The sequence below is a fragment of the Acanthaster planci genome, linkage group LG08, assembly GCF_054643075.1.
Source record: "Acanthaster planci isolate LZ-2023a linkage group LG08, COTS_SCS, whole genome shotgun sequence".
NCBI lineage: Eukaryota > Metazoa > Echinodermata > Asteroidea > Valvatida > Acanthasteridae > Acanthaster > Acanthaster planci.
This window is the reverse complement of record NC_141784.1, coordinates 7,191,704-7,213,406: the sequence shown is the minus strand read 5'-3', so window position 1 is coordinate 7,213,406 and position 21,703 is coordinate 7,191,704. Positions and strand designations below refer to the sequence as shown.

General features: G+C 41.4%; 1 protein-coding gene and 1 long non-coding RNA gene across 4 annotated transcripts; one reads left to right on the top strand and one right to left on the bottom strand.

The window, feature by feature from the left end:
- Positions 1-3,330: 3,330 nt before the first annotated feature.
- LOC110985667 (uncharacterized) lies at positions 3,331-21,692 on the top strand. 3 transcript variants are annotated; one of them, XM_087139647.1, is made up of 13 exons: positions 3,331-3,740; positions 4,677-4,811; positions 6,953-7,347; positions 9,031-9,449; positions 12,357-12,606; positions 12,958-14,702; positions 15,277-15,392; positions 15,790-15,854; positions 16,128-16,285; positions 16,436-16,604; positions 17,442-17,509; positions 17,763-17,886; positions 18,254-21,692. In XM_087139647.1, exons 4-13 carry the CDS (start codon positions 9,254-9,256, stop codon positions 18,732-18,734), a joined length of 3,372 nt encoding a protein of 1,123 aa, XP_086995773.1. In that variant the 5' UTR covers positions 3,331-3,740; positions 4,677-4,811; positions 6,953-7,347; positions 9,031-9,253; the 3' UTR covers positions 18,735-21,692. The 3 variants fall into 3 exon arrangements, with proteins under 3 accessions (XP_086995773.1, XP_022102545.2, XP_086995774.1); XM_022246853.2 differs by lacking the exon at positions 3,331-3,740 and having other exon boundaries at positions 4,250-4,811; XM_087139648.1 differs by lacking the exons at positions 3,331-3,740; positions 6,953-7,347 and having other exon boundaries at positions 4,250-4,811.
- Positions 7,698-12,449, bottom strand: LOC147798347 (uncharacterized). The gene is made up of 3 exons (XR_015426099.1): positions 12,327-12,449; positions 7,957-8,037; positions 7,698-7,831 (listed from the first exon to the last, which is right to left on the bottom strand). It is a non-coding gene; the product is annotated as an uncharacterized LOC147798347 (long non-coding RNA).
- Positions 21,693-21,703: the final 11 nt, after the last annotated feature.

The following is a 21,703-nucleotide window of genomic DNA, read 5'->3' as shown; positions in this document are numbered from 1 at the left end:
ATTTAACCGTAGTTTTTAGCCCTTCTGCACTCATATGAAAGCTCAAAGACCCAGGGACTTGATCCTGGCAAGGATTTACACAATCTCACCATTTGTGGGGCCCAGATACTGTGGGGGCATTGTTAATGCTAATGAGCTGGCCAGAAATTCTCTCTTGAATAAGTTTTGCCTTCTTTTTCGCCCGGGCGGATTAGTATTTCGCCCGGGCGGATTAGTATTTCGCCCGGGCGGATTACTTATTTCGCCCAGAGCTTATTAGTATTCCAGGAGACTGGATGCATATAATCGCTCACTTTTTGCAGGGGATGGATCATCCCCCACGTTTTCGTAAAAAGAAGGGAAAAAAAGAATTTTGAGTCCTTTTAAAATTTTTGGTTCGAAATCAATTCAATTACAAAGTTTCTCGTGAAGTGTGCCCAAAGTTTGCTTTTTTTGGGGGGGGAGCTACAGATTGAGGTTGGGGTAAAGGGCAAAATAATTTTAATCTTCCAGACTTTTTTGAGTAACTCATTACAGTCATTTTTCATCTAATTTTTGAGAATCAGCCCTGCTGTTCTCGCGTAGTATTCGTTTTCCCGAAGCAGCCAGAAACCTATACTTTTCCCGAGTTCGTGGGGGGGGCGGAATCCGCCCCCTTGGCTTTAAGGGGTCCCCCATACTTCTGACTTTTTAAGATTAAGAGTGAAGTAATGTTCCCATGAAACCTTTTAAAAATTACAAGGAAAATGAATGGCTTTAAACATTGTTACAAAATGGTGGGAGGGTTGAATCTGTTCCCGTGTGCCTTCCCCGCTTGGACACTGAATACGCCACTGCACTTTATCTAAGAGGGGAATAGCATTAAACTACGAACCGATCATGAACGTCAGGGGGATGCAGTTGCTCCTCCCACTGTAAACTATCGAGGAAAACGGCTAAAAAAGGGGGAAAGGGACAAGAACAAAGGAGAAAACAGGAAAAAATAGCTTTGATTTTTAAAGCTAGGTATAGTGCTTTTTATTCCCTTTAATCTATTTTTGTCATGTCTTTTTTATTTTGTTGTTATTATTTTCATATTATTTTTGGGAGAAGGCAAGTGCCCCCCCCCCTTGCGGCGCATATTTACCCATGCGTTACGATGCCAAGTCAGTCTCGATTTGAAACTTTCTGTCTATCACGAGTAAGTCCCCCTTTTTTTAAGAGAAACAAAAGGCTGAATCCTGAACAATATGTTCGTAGCTTGTTCCGATGCGTCAAAGACTTGATATCCAAGTAATAGATTCGTTCCGCCATCGCCATGCTGATTTTACTCAGAAGAAATCGACGCATACACGTAGAAGGAAACCATAAACATTAAAGAAAGTGGGTTGATTCAATCCGGGATAGTCCCAAACATGTTTATTTTCCAGGGGACTCCACAAACTAAACAAGTTCATTAGAAACGAACAAAAACAAAAGCACCGATTTACATTTAATTGCCATTTAAACCATAGGCCCTAAGTGTTAAAAAAGATCCTGAAAGTCCAGAAACTTGATTCATATAAATTTCGTCGATTCCAGTCTCTTTGAATATAAGTATTATCAATTAAAGGTGCTTTATATCCTTATAAACAATTAGCTATATTTTATGAAAACTTCCTCCCTTCTGCAGATAAAAGTGTCTGTGATATGATGTGATAAACTAACTTATATTAATCTCTCTCCATTTTCTCTAAAAAGAGAATTATATGCAAGGAAAAATCTCTTTTCATAATCAAATAAAAATCTGTAACTTTTTCAGGGGAACGGCAAGACTCTGAGCCCGCACCCGATCAAAGTAGAGAACCGATGCGCTTTTGTTCAGGTTTTATGGGTAATATGTTTGGTAGATTCATAAGGGTAGTTTTCAATCAGTTCTATTGACATTTCTACTAACTTAATCTGCGGGGGAAAGGTGAAAGGTGATTAATTAGGAGAATATCTCTGCCTTTGCTAAATACAGGAGTGAGGGCGCACTTCATGAGTCACTTTGCATCTTCGACACAATGGCGCACAAAAATGTCGAGTCACCCCCCCCCAAAAGGAAATCATTCCGCACTCTGACACACAAATCCACGCCACTCCCCAGGTGGATCACTATTTCGCCCGGGCAAAATACTAATCCGCCCGGGCGAGATAGCAGGCCCAATTTTTTTCAGTCATGTCCTAGACTACGAAGCAGAATTAGAGTCAACAAGATTGGAACATGTTTTCTGAGAAATGTAATGCTTTTTTATGTAATGTAATGTTTTTTAAAACAGACCGTACTTTGAATTTTTGAATTCATTTTCCAAAACCGAATGAAATCTTTCGTATCTAATATATATGTAATTTTATAGACCAAACATGTTTTCGAAATCCGAATGAAACTTGACAGACCTAACATTTTCCAGATTCGAATGCACTTTCCCCGACAATAAACAGCCGAAGGTTTCGAGTTTCGCACCCGCGTTTCATCCGAATTCAGAAAGCATCCGAATTTCAAAAGCATGCGACTTTAAAAAGCATCCGAATATTAAAAAAAAAATCCGAATTGAGAAAGCATCTGAATTGAGAAAGCATCTGATCTTTTTGACGGTCGGCCCAATGGTACCCAAAGTTCCGAATCTTTTTCGACGATTCAAAAATCCAAAGTACGGTCTGTTTTAAAAAACATTACATTACAACAAAAATTCGATTTTTATAAAAGCGTTACATTTCTCGGAAAACATGTTCCGATCTTTTTGACTCTAATAATTCTGTTTCATACTATACACGCTTCCGTACGCGCCAGGAGGCGCGCAAGTAAAGGATTATGAACTATGGAAGGGCTGTGTAGCACCGTGATCAGAATATCGACGAGAATATAATATCAAATCAGTGCTCTGAAATATGTGATTGCCACTTTAGAGCACTGATTTTATATTATATTCTCGTCGATATAAAGGATTACGAACGTTTGACGCGGAGCACACTGAGTACGCGTAATTTATTCCGGCTTGTATGCGGTTCGTAAGTGTGACGTCACTTCAGTTTAAACCACGCCTACTGCACACGTGGACTGCACATAGGTTTACATGCATTGATCGCCGTTTACATGGAACCATGGAACCGGAAGTTAACGCTCAACGTCAGCGATTCTCCAATGAGAGCCTGCAAATCGTAGCGCGTCTGCCTTTGTGACGAAGTCACTTCCGAAACCGGACAGAGTACCGAAGTGAATACGTCACTCGCACAATTATGTGTGTAAAAATCAAATTATAAGAAAACTACGGAGCACTGATGATAAGTATAGTAATGTAAGAAAAGCAAAGAAAGAAAAAAATGCTCACCGATTTGCTAAGGTGCACCGATCGCTTCACCGATGTTTCATCGATACCCCCAGAGGGTGATTCACGTGTACTTCAGCCAACTTCGTGTACTGTATCTCCTGCCAACAATGCGGTGTCCACTTTGTTGATGAAACGAAACGGCTCTTGGCCGATAGCTGACCGATTCACCGAGCACATGCGAAGCGTCTGTCGTCAACTCCTAGGGCACCCTGTATAGCGTGCCACCTCACCAAGGCACCACACACCTGTGACGACATGTGCGTGTGTGCTCTAACCATGACAACCTCAGACGCTCGGCGCTTGGAGACAGAACAGAGCATCATATTCCGGATAGGAACACTGACGCCAGGCGGTTTGAATGTGGACTTTCCTGCATTCAAACCACTAGTGCCCCCACACCTCCAATGAAGGCCTAGTGGGGCCGAAAATTCAGTACCTTAGCAAACCGGTTAACACTGTTTTTTCTTACTTCGCCCCGCCCGTACTATGTGTGTGACTGGGCATTAAAGCGAAAACCAGCGCGCGAACCAACACGCGCACGTACTCCATTCGTTTACACTGGGTGCGTTCGATTAGCTTACACGTGTAAGTCAAACTTACACGAGAGCGTTCGTTTATCCATCACGTGATCCTCGTGCCTGTCCTGGTGTCAGCCACCACTACCCCGGCTGGCGAGCGGGTCTCAGGAGGCTGCCCGAGTTTAATGACGTCACGAATGGACCATTCGAGCTGGATATGATGGAACGTGGCGGGGACTGGAGACCTTTTTCCCAGAATGCCTTGGCGAATACACTGCAGCGTTCAATTAGCCTCATTTCGAGGCTTCCCTTACGTGTAACACTTGTATAATCAGGGAAGCTATTCGAACGCAGCCACTGCACTTTCTGGCTCACAATGACCTACTCCGGCCGACAAGAATATATAATATCAAATCAGTGCTCTGAAATATGTGATTGCCGAGCTTTCGGTAACCGAGTACCTTCTTCACGGCAAGCAGATTCAGTTCACTCAGTAGTGACTAAGTCCTTTATGAACGACTTCGTCACAAAGGCGGACGCGCAACGATTTGCAGGCTCTCATTGGACAATCGCAGAAGTTGCGCGTTAACTTCCGGTTCCATGTAAACGGCGATCAATGCATGTAACCCTATGTGCATGCAGTGCACGTGTGCAGTGCACTGTGCAGGGGGCGTGGTTTAAACTGAAGTCACGTTACATTTACGAACCGGATAGAGTACCAAAGTGTGACGTCACTGTGAACCAGAAAGTGTAGTGCAAATGAATGGAGTACGACCGCGAGTTGGTTCACGCGCTGGTTCTCGCCTTAATGCCTTTTACACATTATTGATTTCGAATTTTCCCTCTTGAGTGTCCAGTGTTACACTTCATGTACTGATATAAGTGAAAAGTGTTCAACCTTATCCAAGGGCGTCGCCAGCTAGGAAGGGGGGGCTCAACAAAGACTCATCAGGAGATTCATTCCGATGCATTTTCACAGAAAACGGTAATTTTCATCCAACAAATTTGTCTTTTTGTTTTCTTTTCCTCCGTGGTTTTCTTAATTATTCTTGTTCTTCCTAAATGGGGGCGTTTCCCCCCTTGCCTCCCCCAGTCCCCGGCACTATTAGTATTCGTTTATTGCTACTTGCGTATAATGTATACACAGTAGAAATTGTAATAGCTCTTGTGCTAATAATACACATATGTAAGAATGCATATTAAAAATAATAACAACTTCCCCGAAAACGTGTAAAACAGAGGGAACAGAGGTTCCAAAATCGGTTGGAGGTGAATAATTGGAAATGGTTGTCCAACAGTTATGGGCCTATGACCTTGAGTATAGGGCTGATAGTGTATAACTGTGTAGTTTGGCTATGTAGTCTTGCGTCTGTGAATTTCCAACTTTCTCAGCTGCATGCTGGAATAATTGTTTGTGACTGCAAACTAGGGTTAATTTCTTTTAATGTCTGTTGATAAGGGTTAGGTTTGGCCAACTATAGGGTAGAAATTCGCACACAGGGTTTGCCCTTGACCGGGGGACGCAGTACAGAACTCATGTTTTGAAACTCAGACTCTACGCTGGACCAATCAGACTTTTGAGTTTCAAAATCTGGGCAAGCAGCCCATCGCTCTCCTATCTTGCAATACCACATTACATCCACCAGTCAAAATGTTTGAATTGGCCAAAAAAGTTTTCAGGCAAGCCAGTGGTTGTTTCCCCCTCCATCAGGCTTGAACATGGACGGGAAATTTGCTGAAGTTACTATGGCGCCTAATTGAAAAAAAGGAAATTTCATCAACGATTATACGTTTTTAGAGAAATGTAAGAGATTCCTCATTAAAAACATTACACATGCACGAGAAAAGATACTTCTGAGTGGTTTCTCAGCTTGGGTGAGTGCCAGTACTGTCAAAAACAAAGCTGTCCAGTACACGATCGCATCCTTGTTTACTGACTGCATGAATCACAGTCCGACAAAAGCAGCAAAATCGGACAGGAAAGAAAAAAGAGAACTTATTCTCCATTACAGTCACGATGATACATTTGCAGATCATTCTGAGCCACATCAGACACCCCGACACACTGACATGGAAGGCGCCCTCTTAAAAATAGAGGTCGCCATCTTGGATATATAGGTTGCAGGCTAGTAAATAAACTGCCATAGCCAACAGTGATAAATATCCGAACTTCAAAAAATCAGGAAAATACTCACGAGTTTCTAAGCCGTTCAAGACGCACATCAAATTAAAGCCCAGTTTATGATTTGTCACCATCTTTTCAAATTTCCATTCATTAACTGATGACTTTTGAAGATATTTATTTCCACGGAAGGTCACCCCTTAAATGCACTCGTGAAGCCCCTCGCCATTTTGAAATATCGATGCCTACACTTCTAAAAAAAAAAAGACAGTTTCCAGGAACCTATTTCTTCCAAATCTCACTCAGTCGGAAGATGGTATTCTCTTTGCCCGCCTAAACCTGTTAATCTTCACGTTCATGGGCCACAAAATGCTCTATTTCGTAGAGAATTTGAGTGCATAAAAAATGTGATTTGGCCCGTGCAAGTAGTTTTCGGCCTATTTACTGGCCTGCATCCCTGGAGAACCCGTACCCCCGAGTACATGAACATACTTATATAGAAGTACATTTACACATTACCACAGTAAAGACAATTAAAGAACTCGGGTGATCTTTTGCCACCAACCTATAACCAGTATCCCGTTTCGTCAGAAATAGTCAGGGTATTTGGCAAACATCAAAAATGTTTTCAGTTGTCAATAGAAAACTGCAAAATTGGTCCGTCGGACTCATTTGTAATTCTGTGAACATCGTGGGCATATAAACTTATCTCAGTAATCTTGATTGGGGAAATTGTGTCCGTCTCAATCATAATACTGGCCGATTCCTTAAGGAAGTTGCCACCCAGATCACTTCATGTAAACCTCCAGTACTCCCGTTCGTCCTGCCTCTTCATGGTCACATCTGTCTCATCCATGCTTCCTCCATTCTCTAATATCCCGTTGTGCTAGCCCCCTCAGGTTACAAAATGATATCCATAAAAAATGCAGCTAGTGATGGGCCCCTGGGCTATGGCCTAGTTTCATGGCTAGACGTTCGTTTCCCTTCTCATTCGTGTTTGTTAGTCCACAGAGGAAGAAAACGTCGTCAGCAAGAGTTTCATTCATGCCACGCGGCCCTAACTATTAAGGATCACTGAAGCGGAACGGTTCAACTGTGGGCACACCCATGTGTGTCAGTCGCCGAAAATGTACTGTTGTTGTTTATGCATATGCTGAGACACATTCAGTAAACTCGAAACCATCACAGCCTACACAGTACAGCACTGTACAGCCAATTTTATCGAAAATGTGACTGTGAACTGACACTGATACATTCTTCACTGGTGACACTGGCGAAGTGGACTCATTTCAGTTGTCAAGACCTATCCAACTGTACTTTAAATGCAGCTATTCAACGTTGGTGACATAACGACGTTAGCATAACTGGCTCAAGTTTGTTCACTGCTGTTCTGAAAGAAGTAAGTATGTACTTGTAAAGTACCACATGTATAGGGATGCAGCCTATAGGTTCTAAATACAGAATCTTATTCTTAATCCTATCTTATTTCATGTTTAAAATGGAGAAGAAACCCAGATCTGTAAAATTTAAATAAAAACAAAACATTTTTCTCATATGCTGTTAATAGTTATGTACCTGTGTGTATAGAGAGATAAACATTACATGTACATGTGGCATGTTGTTAGTGGTTGTTTAAACTGCTGGTGATGAAGGTGTTGTGCTCATGCGTTGCCAGTGGTGGTGATGGTGTCAAGCAGTATCGATGATAATGTCAACGAGGACCACAATGGTGACAGTAATGACAACGTGTCATAATAGAAGTGGACCATAGAAGTAACATGCTGAGCAATGGGTTCGGAGATCACAGCTTATTTCTATGCGGTCCCCACTAAGTAAAGGTGCACTTGTCTCACCGGCATCCTAGTTGTGGAAGCGTCACGGCCCTTCAATAACAAAGTTTGAAAATGAGTCTTAATTGGGTTGTCCATCAAAGTTTTAAGTGTTACAAACGCAGACAGGTTTTAAAAAGAACAAGTGTTAATCTCGATCGAGGAAAGGAATTCAATACCTGAGTACGGTAAATTTGTTGACTTTCAGGACAATCAAATATTGCGCAGGTCTGCTACGACATCCTTTTCGAGGCGGGCTTCTAAATAGATATATAAAGTGAAATCTGTGCCGCATGGACAAGTAATGCATTACGTTAGTTGCTGGATGAAAATAAGTGTATTGGTCTTGTGAACGTTGGCAAACACTGATGGTACGAAATGGTATCGCGTGAACACCACGAGAAAGACGTTGTTATATAATCGCATGTAAGGAAACAAGTTTTGTGAATTCTTTGGTTTGCCATTGGGCGGTGATATGACAGACAGTAGTTTCCTAAAGGCTGTTGTGAAGAATGAATTTCGCATTTATTATTCCATACTGAAATATGAAACTGTTTAACTATCTGAAAATCTTCAAGTATACAAAATCGGGGGAGTCGTTTGCTGCTCAGCAAAAAGACCTAATTAAGCCAATTCTTGATATTTGTTGTTGTGTGGAAAATGCCTGAATGCCCTTCTATTGTCTGTACATTACGAATTACACTCAGCTACAACGTCATAAATTAAACAAGCTATTGCAATGGGAAAGTACTCACAGAATAATCACGCAGAAGAAAAAAACGTTCTGTTTATGTGAAAGGAAAAAGCAGTTGGGATAATTCTTAGAAATCGTTATCAATCTCTTTAAGTATATTTTCCACCTTTTAGGAAGTAAAAATCAGTCGGACAGGTGAAATAGTCGTGATTAAAATTGGACGTGAAACAATAGAATTGAACAGAAATATGTATAACAGGAGATCCTATTGTTTCGTTCTCTTGAATCTTTTAACATTACCAACATTCTGACATTTATAATAGTTTGAGAACAGTTATTTATGTATAGCATCTGGGTAGCTCTGCTCCTTTTTTCATGCATATTGAACTGTAACACAATGTCACTTCGATTCTGTGACTTTGTTGATATTCCATCATTCATCTAAATACCCATGATCCTATCAAGGTGTACATGTGTATCCTGTTTGTGGTGCTACCAACAAGGTTAGAGCTTTTCGGTTGGAGTCCAATTTGAACTTTTTGAATTTTGAAATTTTCAGTTCACGCCGTCTGGATCACAGGTCTGATCAAGGGGAAGGGTATTGGAATTGTTTTGGTAGAGTGCGAGACATCCCAGCCACCGATCTGCATTAAGATCCTGATGACACTGGCTATCAGTCAGTGTCAATGCAGTATTACCATGGAAACGGAAGGTGAAAAGGGATCGGCTTCTTCTGATGTATGGATGATCGACGAACCCTTGAAGACACAACCTGATTGCCTATGATGGCATTCTGGGGACTTTTCATCCCTCTATTGGGGGTGATGGGTGTTGGACTTGGGTTCCCGACAGGCGCCCCAGCAACAGTTTGTATGAATATGACACCAGGGCACAGGGATACGGTTGCTATGGATACTGCATCTCCTTACAGGCTGGTGGTGGATGACTCAATAGTGGCGCCAGGGGGTGTAATAACAGGTAAGCCAAGTTTGTTATATTCCAAGGGGGTGTCAATGGTAAAAGTTCTTTGATGATATCAAAATTATAGCTACAGTCAAATAATCAATGCAATAAACTGGGGAATTAATAAGATGTATACTTTACTGCAAAGAAATAATAAACGTCTCTTATTTGGCTGGCATACACCAGGTCTTTCCCCTTCACATGCCTAGCGAATTGTAAGTAAGACTCCGAAAATGTTACGCTATTCCTCAAAATCTTCACAATTTAATCACGAAGTACCCAAAGTTTTATATCATATTTTCAAGTGCAAGAAGAAAAATTGTTTAGAATTCTGCACTTTCCGTTTGAAAGTCAGAATTAGATTAGTCCTTACATTAAAAAAGACTTAAGCAACAAAAAGTGCACTGGAAATGCCAAGAGAAGGTTGGAAAGGAATACTATTTTCCAACGAGTACTAGGGCTTGACTCCACTATGGGTGGAGGTACAATTGATGTACAATAGTAGCTTTTGTTGTTGTAGGATACCCCATCCTTTATTGTATTTCTGTGCAATGACCGTGAAACTCAAATTCTAGGTGACGTATCTGCATGTCTGAATACCATAATTGCACAATGTGTGAAATAGTGCATATAGGTTGTTGTATTGCCGCGCATGCACGCCGCAGAGCCATTTGGATCTACATTGCACAGACGGATACTCGGAATACGGGGATGCACTTTGTCACTATTTTCGTTAAAAAGTCAAATTTTGGATCAAAGGACCCCCATGATGCCGCACGATGGTCCCACCATGATTTATTAATTTTTCCAGTCATTTTCCATCACTTCTATCAATTGGAAGTTGAGGGACCGTTTTCCTATGCAGAAAAACCTAATAATTACATTCATCCAAAGAACCTCGGCGAAGTCCTGTACTGAGTAGTAGTAATGCGTGTTTTGTGTTCCGTGGACTTCATGAATTCAGCGATTGTAAATCTCCCTTTTGTATCATTGCGAAGATTACAATCTGGCATTTAATACAAATGATTTACAGCAGGCAAAACCAACTGCATTTAGAGCTGCATATGGCGACGCTACATGTATAGGCATTTTGTCAGTTGCCTCCAGGGATGTGTGGCCTGCAGTTGTACACAGTCTGTAACTCCCGTCATAATGATGGGGGTTCCAATCAAGCAGTTGGCCATATTAGGTTCATCACTTATCCCTACTTGAGGGCTTAAGGTGTCAGGTTGTGCGTTTACTTGTAAGGAACTAGGTGAAATGTTTTTCATAGACTTGGCACTAACTGTCGACTTAAATTGTGGGCCTTGACTCGTCTGCGTCAACTTGGGACCAATACCGGAAATTATAACTTTATTTTAGGATATTAATATACTCGTGGAAGTAATCATGAACTCAGTTTGCTTTGAACTTGAGAAATTTGTATCACATGACCAAAACACTCAGTTTTGTAACCACTTGACACATGGTCCACTGGGACAAATAAAAGTTTAGTCTGGTTCCCAGGTCCAATATTACCCATGTCACGTGACAAGAAGGGGGGATACTCCGAACTCACTGTGGTCATTCTTCGGTTAATATCATGGAAGATGGGACATTTTTGGCCGCATTTACTGATCAGCGGATGAATATGTAATATAACATGCTTTAAAATCGCGTATGGACGGCGGTGAATCATGGAATTCTTGAGTTTACGTTCTAACTGAAGCTCTTGGTTGGCTCGTTTTGTATTCAAAGATAAATGCAGTGCTGTAAATTTGGCAAAGCAAAGAGACCGACGTGACCGACAACGCCTGAATCCCCTTCCGACAACGCCTCAATCCAACGAGGCCAGCTGACAATTCGGTTCAGTTAATTTGTGTCTTAATGTCAAAAATTCTTGTATATTTTGTGCCATTGCTCATTATGTAAAGTACATCCCGAAGTGAAATCAATGAAACAAAATGGCTTCTAGCTGAGGGTGCAGTCCACTAATTCAAGCCCCCGTTGAAAACATATTGTTCAGGGTTCAATAACATGCAATCCAACATCCCTGGGGTTTCTCAAAAAAATTTATTATTGTTTGTCCTTAACCTTTTAAATTTCTTTTCCTTTTTCTTGGGGGGGACCGATTACATTTTTAATTATTCAAACACAAAGACACCCCAAAGGGAAAATTCAGAAGTCTGCATGCAGCCATTTATCAAATGTTATCCCTGTACTTTAGGGGGAAGTTAGGATCATTTTCCGACTGTATTTTTTAGCCATTCTGCCCGAAGACTCAGGGGGTTGATCCTGGCAAAGATTAAAACAATTTAATCATTTTCAGGAGCCAAACAATCTGCTTTTTTCAAAAGAAACTGCAAGGGCATTTTCACGCTAATGAGCTGGGCCAAAATTATTGCATGAATTAGTGGACTGCAGCCCTGAAACCGCTGACTTCATTCGTGGACTGTACCCTGAGATTTTATGTATTCAGGAATACTCAGGTCAGGGAACCAGACTATGTAATTTTCCCGCTTTTTACGTATTGTAGTGCTGCACACTTTGTGTGATGACCCCCGAAGGAACGTCACACACAGCGTAGAGTGTCTTTCGCAGTATCAGGGTTTTTAGGTTTTCTTTGTATGCACGTATCTGAGTCGTTATGAATTCGTTTTTTCTAGTGTGATTTTTTTCGGTTTATTTTTGATTTTGGTTTGTTAGTTGAGTTAGGTTTTGGGTCAAGCGTGGGGTTAGGATCTGAGTTTTAATGTAGGGTTTGGGACCGGGATCAGATAACTGATGCATTAGATGGGACTATCTCTTAAAGAAACCAGTCGTACAACGGGAAGTAAATTGCTTCTGCGGTTTTAATTGCGAAGGTCAGACATTATGGGAAGGACAAAATAATTGGAATATGTCAAGACATACTATTTTGCTTGTCATGGTCCGTCTTTACAGTCACTCTCACCAGCAGAGAGGAATCGGAGGTTACCTTCCGTGGATTCTTACTTCAGGCACGACGAGCCAATGACGAAATCTCAGACGCAGTGGGTCAATTCACTTACCGTGACAGCAACAACAGAATAAAGACCTTGGCTTGCAATGGGCGAGTCTCTAGCGCCCTCACTCATAATGACCGAGGGCAAAAGAGAACACTACAAGCAAGGTGGACAGCACCTTGGAATGTCGAGGGGCCAGTGCATTTCGTGTAAGAAGTTGTTTTTAACTGAGTCTGTCATCCCAAACTTTTAGAAATATACAGGGTCACTCTCAGCCCTGCAACTTTTCCCTTTGAAAATAGCTCCCTCGACCGAGAAACAGATAAGAGCGACTCCAAGTTTTGACTGCAGGGGGGGGGCGCAACAATTGTTCAACTTTATAAAAGACACAGCCCATTTGGTGAAAGTACCATTTCTCAATGTTGTCAGAAATATGTCTTGAAGGAAGCAAGTACCCCCCCACTAGATATGCCACTGAGGTGAAGATGAAGCAATTTTTGAATACAACCTAATATGTTCAATGGCAGACTTGTATCTGTTCCTCTACCGCTTTTTTCCAGAGCCACCGTTGTGAAGTCAGTCAACGAATACTGGTTGGGGATCACATCACCAATAGTGAACATCATTAAACAGCCTCTTAACCCCAGGAGCACCCCTGAAGCTCACTCAAGCACAATTCTGAGAGCCACATCATCCACTGACACGAAGTTCGATGAGTCGACAACAGTTAGCAGTCGATCAACCATGGGTGAACCCCATCAAGAGACCAGGTTGACAAGTACAGAAACAAGCAGAAATCGAACGAGTTCTCAAGGTGTTACAAGCGTTACTGCAAATCCTACAACAGCGTCAGAAGCGACAACTCATTTATCTTCCATTACACTGTCAAACCTCACTCACAGTAGTAACAACTTTACACACGCAGAAATTGCAGATTCTACAACGTCATCAGAAGGAAATATGGCGTCTCCCACGGGTACATCATCACTCAGCATTACCAACGGCGCTGAAAGTTCAACTTCAAGCCTAGAAGATACACCAACCCAACCAGCACAAGCCGCCCATTCGACGACTCCACTCATTACGGCTTTGGCCAGGACAGTTAGCACCATCTCATCGTCAGCAACAATCTTCGAATCAACCTCCATAGACACGAACACACCATCAGCGATTGATTTCAGTTCGTCAACAAGCTCTGGTTCAAGAGTTCTTTCCACAGCAGAGTTGATGTTGAACGTAACAAGCGTTAGTGGATCTACTACTCACACCGATTCTATATCAGCCAATGAAACTGAAGCAGTTAACGATTTTTTCACAACGCAACCAGGTGAATTTCACACAACCGACTCTATAATGGAGACTACCACAACAAGGCAGGCTTTTAATGAGTTTGAAACGAGTACATTGACTGTTCAAACACCAATGTCTTCGCAACATGAAAGCACCACGGTATCCAATACAACAGAAGATACGGTTAATTCGTCAGCAGAGTCTTCCACGCTGGCAGTGGAGTTATCAACCCAACCAACAAACCTATCATCAGAGCTTTCAGTGACATCGTCTGAAAATTCATCCGCAGTACATGAAAGTACACCTACTTCATTTGGTCTTTCCACATCACTTCCAGATGCTACAGTCAGTGGAAGACATAATAATACATCCACTAGGCCGTTGCTTGCATCCACAGAGCTACTTGTGGATACAGTTTCAATGTCATATGATGTATCCACATCTCATGCTAATGTGTCAACACCGTCAAATGACATAATAAATACATCAACAGCTACAGCTTTTCCTTCACCTGTAAGTACAACAGCGCTTGAAATGACCACAACATTAAGTGATCTTTTGTCCAACACGCAAGGAAAAACACCCCGCCCACCAGATGACAACTTCGTTACAGACGCCGTCAACACAACAGAGACAATAAAATCTTCAACAGAAACAGCTCCTCCTTACAAATCACCTACGCATGCGTTGACAACGACGGAAGAAATCACACAAAAATTCACAAACAGTACGAGGGAATTCGACACATCAGCAACTCCTTCGCCTGAGACTACTAATACCATTGGGGAGACAGAATCCCCGGCTGCACTTACATCGCTATCGACAAGCATAGTCATGACAAGGGACTCTACAAGTGAACCGATGATGGCTACAATTGAATCAACGACAGTATTCTCGACGACGAGTGGATCAATGTCACTACAACCAACACACCCACCAACTATTTCCACGTCAAATGCCGGTTCAGAGCAAGCAACAGTTAGGCCAGAGATGTCTACGCCTTATGTCATCAACGGTAAGATTTTCAAAAAGCATTGCCATCCAGTAATGACGTACTTGTTGCTCTCCTGACATAGTTGATGTATCTTCTAACAAATCCCCAAAGTAGGCCTACACCGGTAAGTCGGACGTGATAATGGATTACCGGTTTGTTGTTCCTTTTGTCACATGCCCAACCTCCGCTTGTGCCAGTTTTCTTTTTGATTCATTCCGTTTATCGATTCTTACAACAAATCATATGCACAGTTTTACACTCCCAGTCGTTTGTTTCCAACTTCACTGTGAAAACCTTGAGCAAATTTTGGGCACTGCAGGGTACCAGGTGAATTCTTGACTGTTGGGCAAACAGATCACAAAACAGCAATGATTCTCAACTGATATGCGGAGAGCTTTTATTTGCCCAACAGTGCAAAACCTATTTTTTACCCACGCAACATTTTGATAATTTGCCAAAAGTTTAGAGAGTAGGCCAAATCTTGGTGCTCAATGTTGGCTTAAAATTGCCATTTTTCCAGTGCTGGGTTTAATTTGCAATACAAACACGACAACTCGTCTTACCTGACTGAAATATTATGTAATTTGCAAAACAGAGAAGGCAAACGAAATCCGACTGAGAGTGTCGATTGAAGGAGTTCCTTTCACGGACAATCTCAAAGATCCAACCTCAGAATCTTTCATGAGAATAGCGGGTCAGGTTGAGAAAGAGGTAAGCCAATTTGTAATTGCGGGATGTGTCAATTTCATGGACTTGAACAAGAAAGACCTGTTGATGGGGTCATGCCGGTTGAAATTGAGTTCTCTAAAAACTATACCAGTTTCACATCTTGTGAGGGCCGTTGATTGAAAGATGCACCTTGTAAAGCTTACTCATTAGGGATGATACTCGAGTCAACTCATACACAATCCATAATTTATGTAACAAGAGAAACTAGAAAAACCATCTCACAACTTGTTGGTTGACGTTAAACGTCCTGCGATGTAGGAAAAGCAGCTAGCGTTATTCAAAGGAAATTCAGGCCAAATCCCGTTCGTTTCAGCTTAAAAACCTTTTGTGGCATTCTAACTAATTTTGTCTGTTACCCCTGTGAATATTTTCTTTTCAGATCTCAGATTTATACAGACGAGAGGCTGTGACGACGATTGATTGCATAAAAGTGCTGAGAATTACGTAAGTGGATAAATTGCTAATATTTGCAACTACCGAGTGTTCTCTGATTCAACTTTGATTTGTGTTACATGTAAAATATAACAAATCAGCAAAAATAGAAAAGGGAAGTTTCATCACTGTCCGTACATGCACATGTATTTTCAAAAAAATAAATTTTGCACCGTTTAGGACAAGTATTAACGGTGTCAACTCTAAAGCGGTGTTTCTGTCGTGCTATCGCAAAGAGTTTTATACTATAGTTATTAATCACTGATGTCCTGTTGGATCTTTCAGGCAAGGCAGCATAGTCCCTGAGGTACAAATGCTAGCAACAGGAGACTTGGATTGGTCTACAAAGTCAGCTTGGCTTAGTGTCATGTATAATGAAGTACAAAATAACGGAAGGCTAGGGAATTTCACCGTGTCTGGCATATCTGCCGTCACATCTGATGGTAAATTTCATACGGCATAGTTTGACTCAGATTTCTTTAAACTGTTAGTGGTGGCACAGTAACAGGAAATAATTTGACTTATTCTGTTTAGTTGATGGGAATATTGCGTTGTTATAAATGATTGAACGACCGATCTTGTCACCCTCCTAGGCACTTTTGTTGAAGTCGACCCATGCTTCTTGCTCCCCTGCCCGGTGTCAATGGTGTGCTACGTCTATCAAAGTAGTTGTTTCTCGAGCTGTCGCCTAAATCAAAACTACTGTCTCAATGGTGGAATTTGTCAAGAACCCACAGGAAACAAGCAGTTGGTGTCTTGCAGGTATGCGAATACGTTATAGTTAAAAGGATTGTTGAAGGTCACCTTGTTTGCACGGTCGATGCAGTGTAATTAATTTATCACAGGCCTTGGGGGTGAATCTTATTTCCAATTTTTGATTTGCTATTTAAAGAGTATTTTGGCACCTTTGGGGTTTTATGTTAATGTAAATTCCCACTTTACTAAAAGAAAACAAACTACGCCTTTCTGCTCATAGACACTACGACCCCTTACATATGATTCGCATAGGTGTCGCAAGGTCCTCCCCTCTGCGGGAGAAACTGAAAATAATAAAGAAAAATGAAAACAATCAAAAGAAATGACCAAGATAACGAAAACTACCAATTTACTTGCACATTTTTCGAGATTGACCCCCACCTGTAGTTAACAGTTTGTCCGTTGGTGCAGATGATTGCTTTGCCCCAACAAAAAATCGTCGTGACGCCCACAATGGTTTCCCTCTGATCCATACACTCTTGCAGCCTCGTAATGGGCAAACAAATTTATATTTAAGTGTACCATAGAAATGACATATTACCCGATTTAACTCTTACATCAATTACATAAAGTGGGCGGAAATATATTCCAAGTGAGTGCCTGTTTGCTTTGGGGGTTTCTTTTTTGAACATTCTTGTCCAGTCCTTTATCTTGATTATAAAGATGAACAAACAAGTTTGCTCGAGCGGAATTTGAACCTGCGACTTCTGTGATACAGTACCAGTGCTCTACTATCTGAGCTATCCAGCCCTATGTTCCTGGCTCTTCCCATTTGTCAATAATATGGCTCTTGACCTTGACAGCTCTGTGTTTCATATTTACCTTTTTATCCGATTTCAACAGGTGTGACAGCAGCCATGAAGGTGTTCGATGTGATGTTCGAAAGGAACCTGTATCTCCTTCTCCAAATGGTAAGAATGGCGCATAGGATCTGATTTTCTTAAACAATCGCTACCGCTGCTACAAGTGGACAAAAATTATCGAGCTCATGACAACTTCATTCTTGAGGGACTAAGGTTGACTGCAGCAACTGTGGAGTGTATTGTTCAGAATGAGATCGCAATGATATCAGCGGATACTCTGAGCATTTAGGTGACATGCTCAAAATAATTGAGAAAGCCCTATTTTTCTGATAATATTTAAGATTCCTTTATTTGTCATCAGAAGTGGACAATTCTCACGTGATCGTAGCTGCTGTATGGGGATCCATAGGTTCTGTTTGTTTCGTCTTAATCATCATCTTCTCTTCCTGGCTGATAAGACGCATGAGAAAGAAAAGACAGTGGAGGTAACGTCCGCTTGCTTTATACAGTGCCCCTGTGCCGCCCCCCCCCACTTAAAATCTCCGTTGAAGTTAGCTGTGCACAGTTTTTTTTCCTATGGTGCCCCTTGAAAAAAATGTGGGCACCCCGGGTGCCCCTCGGACACTTGACACTGGTTACGTCACTGTGTAAAAATACAAGATTTAATTCGTCAATGCTTGGTGCTTCCTGAAAGCTTAAGGTGGGGCTCGACCAACGCCCTAGTCAATGGAGTTTAAGGCAAGCCTTAGCCTTATAGGAACGTTAACACCAGCTAATTCAAATTTTACTAAGTTTTAAAGTCCAGTCAGATGAAAATAACTCGACTATATATCGTTTTCTCTTGTCGTTCAGACACACAGCCAAGTTGATGGGAAACACTGAGATGGGATTACAAAGTCGAGAACGAATGGATAGCTTCGCACGGCGTTTGACGTCAATCCGGGCTGGAGTCCTGATAGATTTAGCGAACATCAGCCTCAGCGGCAGTGAGGGAGATAGTACCGAGACAGGATCGAGGCAACTTTCCCGCGCTACATCATTCTCTGGCGAAGAGTCTGTAGACCATCCTAGGTTCATTGAGGGCGGTGTCCACATTGGTGGGATGCCAGACATCTTGCAAGGAGCCTCGACCACAGACTACGAGTTGGACTTAATGAACAGACCCCTCAACCAAAAGAGAAAATCCGTCAGCTTTAATGATGTCACGGAGATGATCGACTTTGTTGCCACAGAGAATTTCACCCTCGGCAACCAAGACGGAACAGACGGTAACTTTCAGGTGCGATGGGACTTTAAAGTCGATCGCTCCGACTCACAAGAGACAGACTCCTGACGGTACGCGCCGTCTTCGTTGGTCCCTGCTGCTTCTCAGACTGCTGGTTCAGCTGAGGTAGCACAAGCCTCTTTGTTTGGTGATAATCCATTGTCGTCTACTTATTCCTTCACTCACACTTACTTCTAGAGATTATTTAGATTTTGAATTTGCAGCTGTCTATGTGATTACTATTTTACTTTTGACAATCAAAGAAGCACAAAAATATCCCGTCAAAACGACATTTTGTATGGAATTTACCGTTTACAAAAATTAATGCACTTCAAAACGTGTGCCTTTGTTTGAATTGCAACTCAAGGAAATTTTCTAGTAATAATTCCGAAATTTTTTTGATCATTTAAAACATGGCAGCACACTTCTCTGGCTAAAACGTAAACCATACTTCACCAAAACTAACCACGACAAAGAGGTTACAGGGACCCGCGACGACGGCGTACCATTTTCTTTCCGTCCAATGAATTCGCGTTTCCAGAGGGTACCTCCCCTGTAAGAATTGTCCACGTTTGGATCATTGTCAACGAACACTTTCAGATGAAGTGTTCTTTAATTTAACAATAATTCTTTTCTTGTCACCCGTCGTCCAAATAAGGCGATGGGAAGGGTAAATGCAAAACAATATTGTTGTCAAGGAACTTTTAGATAGACTTCATTTGACAATAACACAGGTCAACACGCCCTATTGCACATGACACGTGCGTACTGAAAATAGCACAACAGGCCTATGCAGGCATTAGGGCCGTTTTCCAATACTCAACTTTGGCTCCGTCTCAGGCTTCAACTGTTTTTTACTACCTGACTTTGAAATTGTAAGCGCACTAATTAGTCTAATAGTGCCACAAAACATCAAATAAGATGCAAGAGAGCAAAAACTTACAGTAATCCTATTTGATTTAAAAACTTCAGGCCCACAATTCGGGATTGATTTTGGGGATGAAGCCTGAGACGGAGACAAAGTTGAGTATTGGAAAACGGCCTAGGTCAAAAGTACACATTTGTGTTTCCTGGTTGTGACGTATTTCCTTCACGAAAATTAGTGAAAAGCATTTTGTGCTTCTTATAGAGCTTTGTAAGGGTTGTGAGGGAAGCGGCCAAAATGTAGTTCAACCTTCCTCTATATTTGCCAACTGTATGCAAGTCCGGACAGTTTAAACATCTACTCAGCAGCGTATCCGGCTGTTGGTGTCGGGTGGGGGGGGGGGCAAATTCAAAAGCACATCCTCCTTTGGGTCATTCAACATGATGTTGGCGGAGAAAACAATATCGAAAGTCTACTCACGGTCCCGACATCCCTGCTTTTATCTCATGGTGTTGTTTTCTTAGAGTTTTGGTGCTAATATTTGATAAATTACATATCTTTATTAATATTTTATTTTTAAAAATCCGTCAGGTAGGTAAGTTGATATTTGATAAATTAAATAGTTCTATTAATATTTTACTTTTAAAAGTCTGTCAGGAGGGTAAGTCCCCCCCCCCGGCATGACAGTAAAGTTAGTTTGATATTGGACATTGGACTTTCCCATAGGATTGTACAGCGAATGTCTGATTTTTCTCGACATTGGACATGCCCTGTACAAACCTATGGGAATGTCCAATATCTAACTTTACTGTCACCCCCTCCCCGCTGGACACGCCTCTGCTTGTACTTCGTTCACCTCCATTTTGTGGTCGTATCACTGATTCAAACGAATTTCTCGGGGGGGGGGTATCTTCTAGCGTAGCGATAAAATGGCCAGTGACACCAGAAGTCGCTTTTAATACCAGCCTTTAGCATCCATCGCATTATAGCATTCCCTTCTGCAGTTTATTAAATTAAATACGCAGACCAAAGATTACGTTATATCAACGAACTCAGAGACATTCCATCTGATTATATTGTGTGGTTCTTGGAAAATCATTAAATGTAATTCTGGCTATATTATTGATACCAGTCTTGGATCAGATATTAGAATCTTCCACTGCGCTTGCGTTTATTCATGCGCTTTATTTATCAAATATGTCGCTGCAGATGCATAGTTAAAATATCGTTGCTTTGAAAAGGTTAATAAGGAAAAATAGTTTTTTACTCTGATGTGTAGGCATGTCTATGACGTACATGTACTTGGGCTATCTTGTATTAGTTACCCTTTGAATAACGTTCATATGATGGTTTGAATTCAGCTAACTATGAAGTGTTTCCTTGAGTCGTAATCCGAACTGCACGGCTATTTAGATGAATTTATGTTGACCAACTCTAAAGTCAAGTGACTGCATGCAGTCGTAAGTTCGTAATAAGAGTGAATCATACCTAAATGTATATTTTGCCTGTTTATAACTTACCGGTACCCGTCACACATAAAGGTTCTTTGCTTTCAGAGCCCCCGCAATGTTCATATGGCACGCGTTCCATGGGAACCGTCCACATAGATGAATACGTATTCCACATTGAATGCAATAACAGTATTGCCTTCCTCCGAAAGCCATTCATGAATGGTCTGTGAGCTTCGTGAATAACTACCAGAGGACTAGATAGTGTACATTGACCAACCTCAGAGTTTCCATCTGGCCAATGTGGGGGATCCCACATTTTCTTTACTGGACTATCGTTTTGCATGATTTCTAATTTCATTTAATCGTTTTATACAAGTCCTTTGATCTCTGCATGTGTTGACTTCAGCAGCTCAGCCCTCACAGTCGCAAACTTTAGCCTCTTCTGTACAATTGATTCACAACGCGTGTAGTTGCAGTACTCGCGCACGGATAACACAAACAAAATAAAACCGTCTATGTCATTTTCATGTGCATGCTAAACTTTCATAGGAATATATTCTTGAAATATTTTAACAAAACCAAAGATACGTCTTCAATGTTTTAATTGTACTTTTTAACTATAAAGTATGTTTATTTGAATCTTTCAAGTCTCATCTGTGTTTTAATAATTAGTACATAACAGAGAAAAACAATAAAACTCTAGGCAAAAGTCGTCTTGTTGT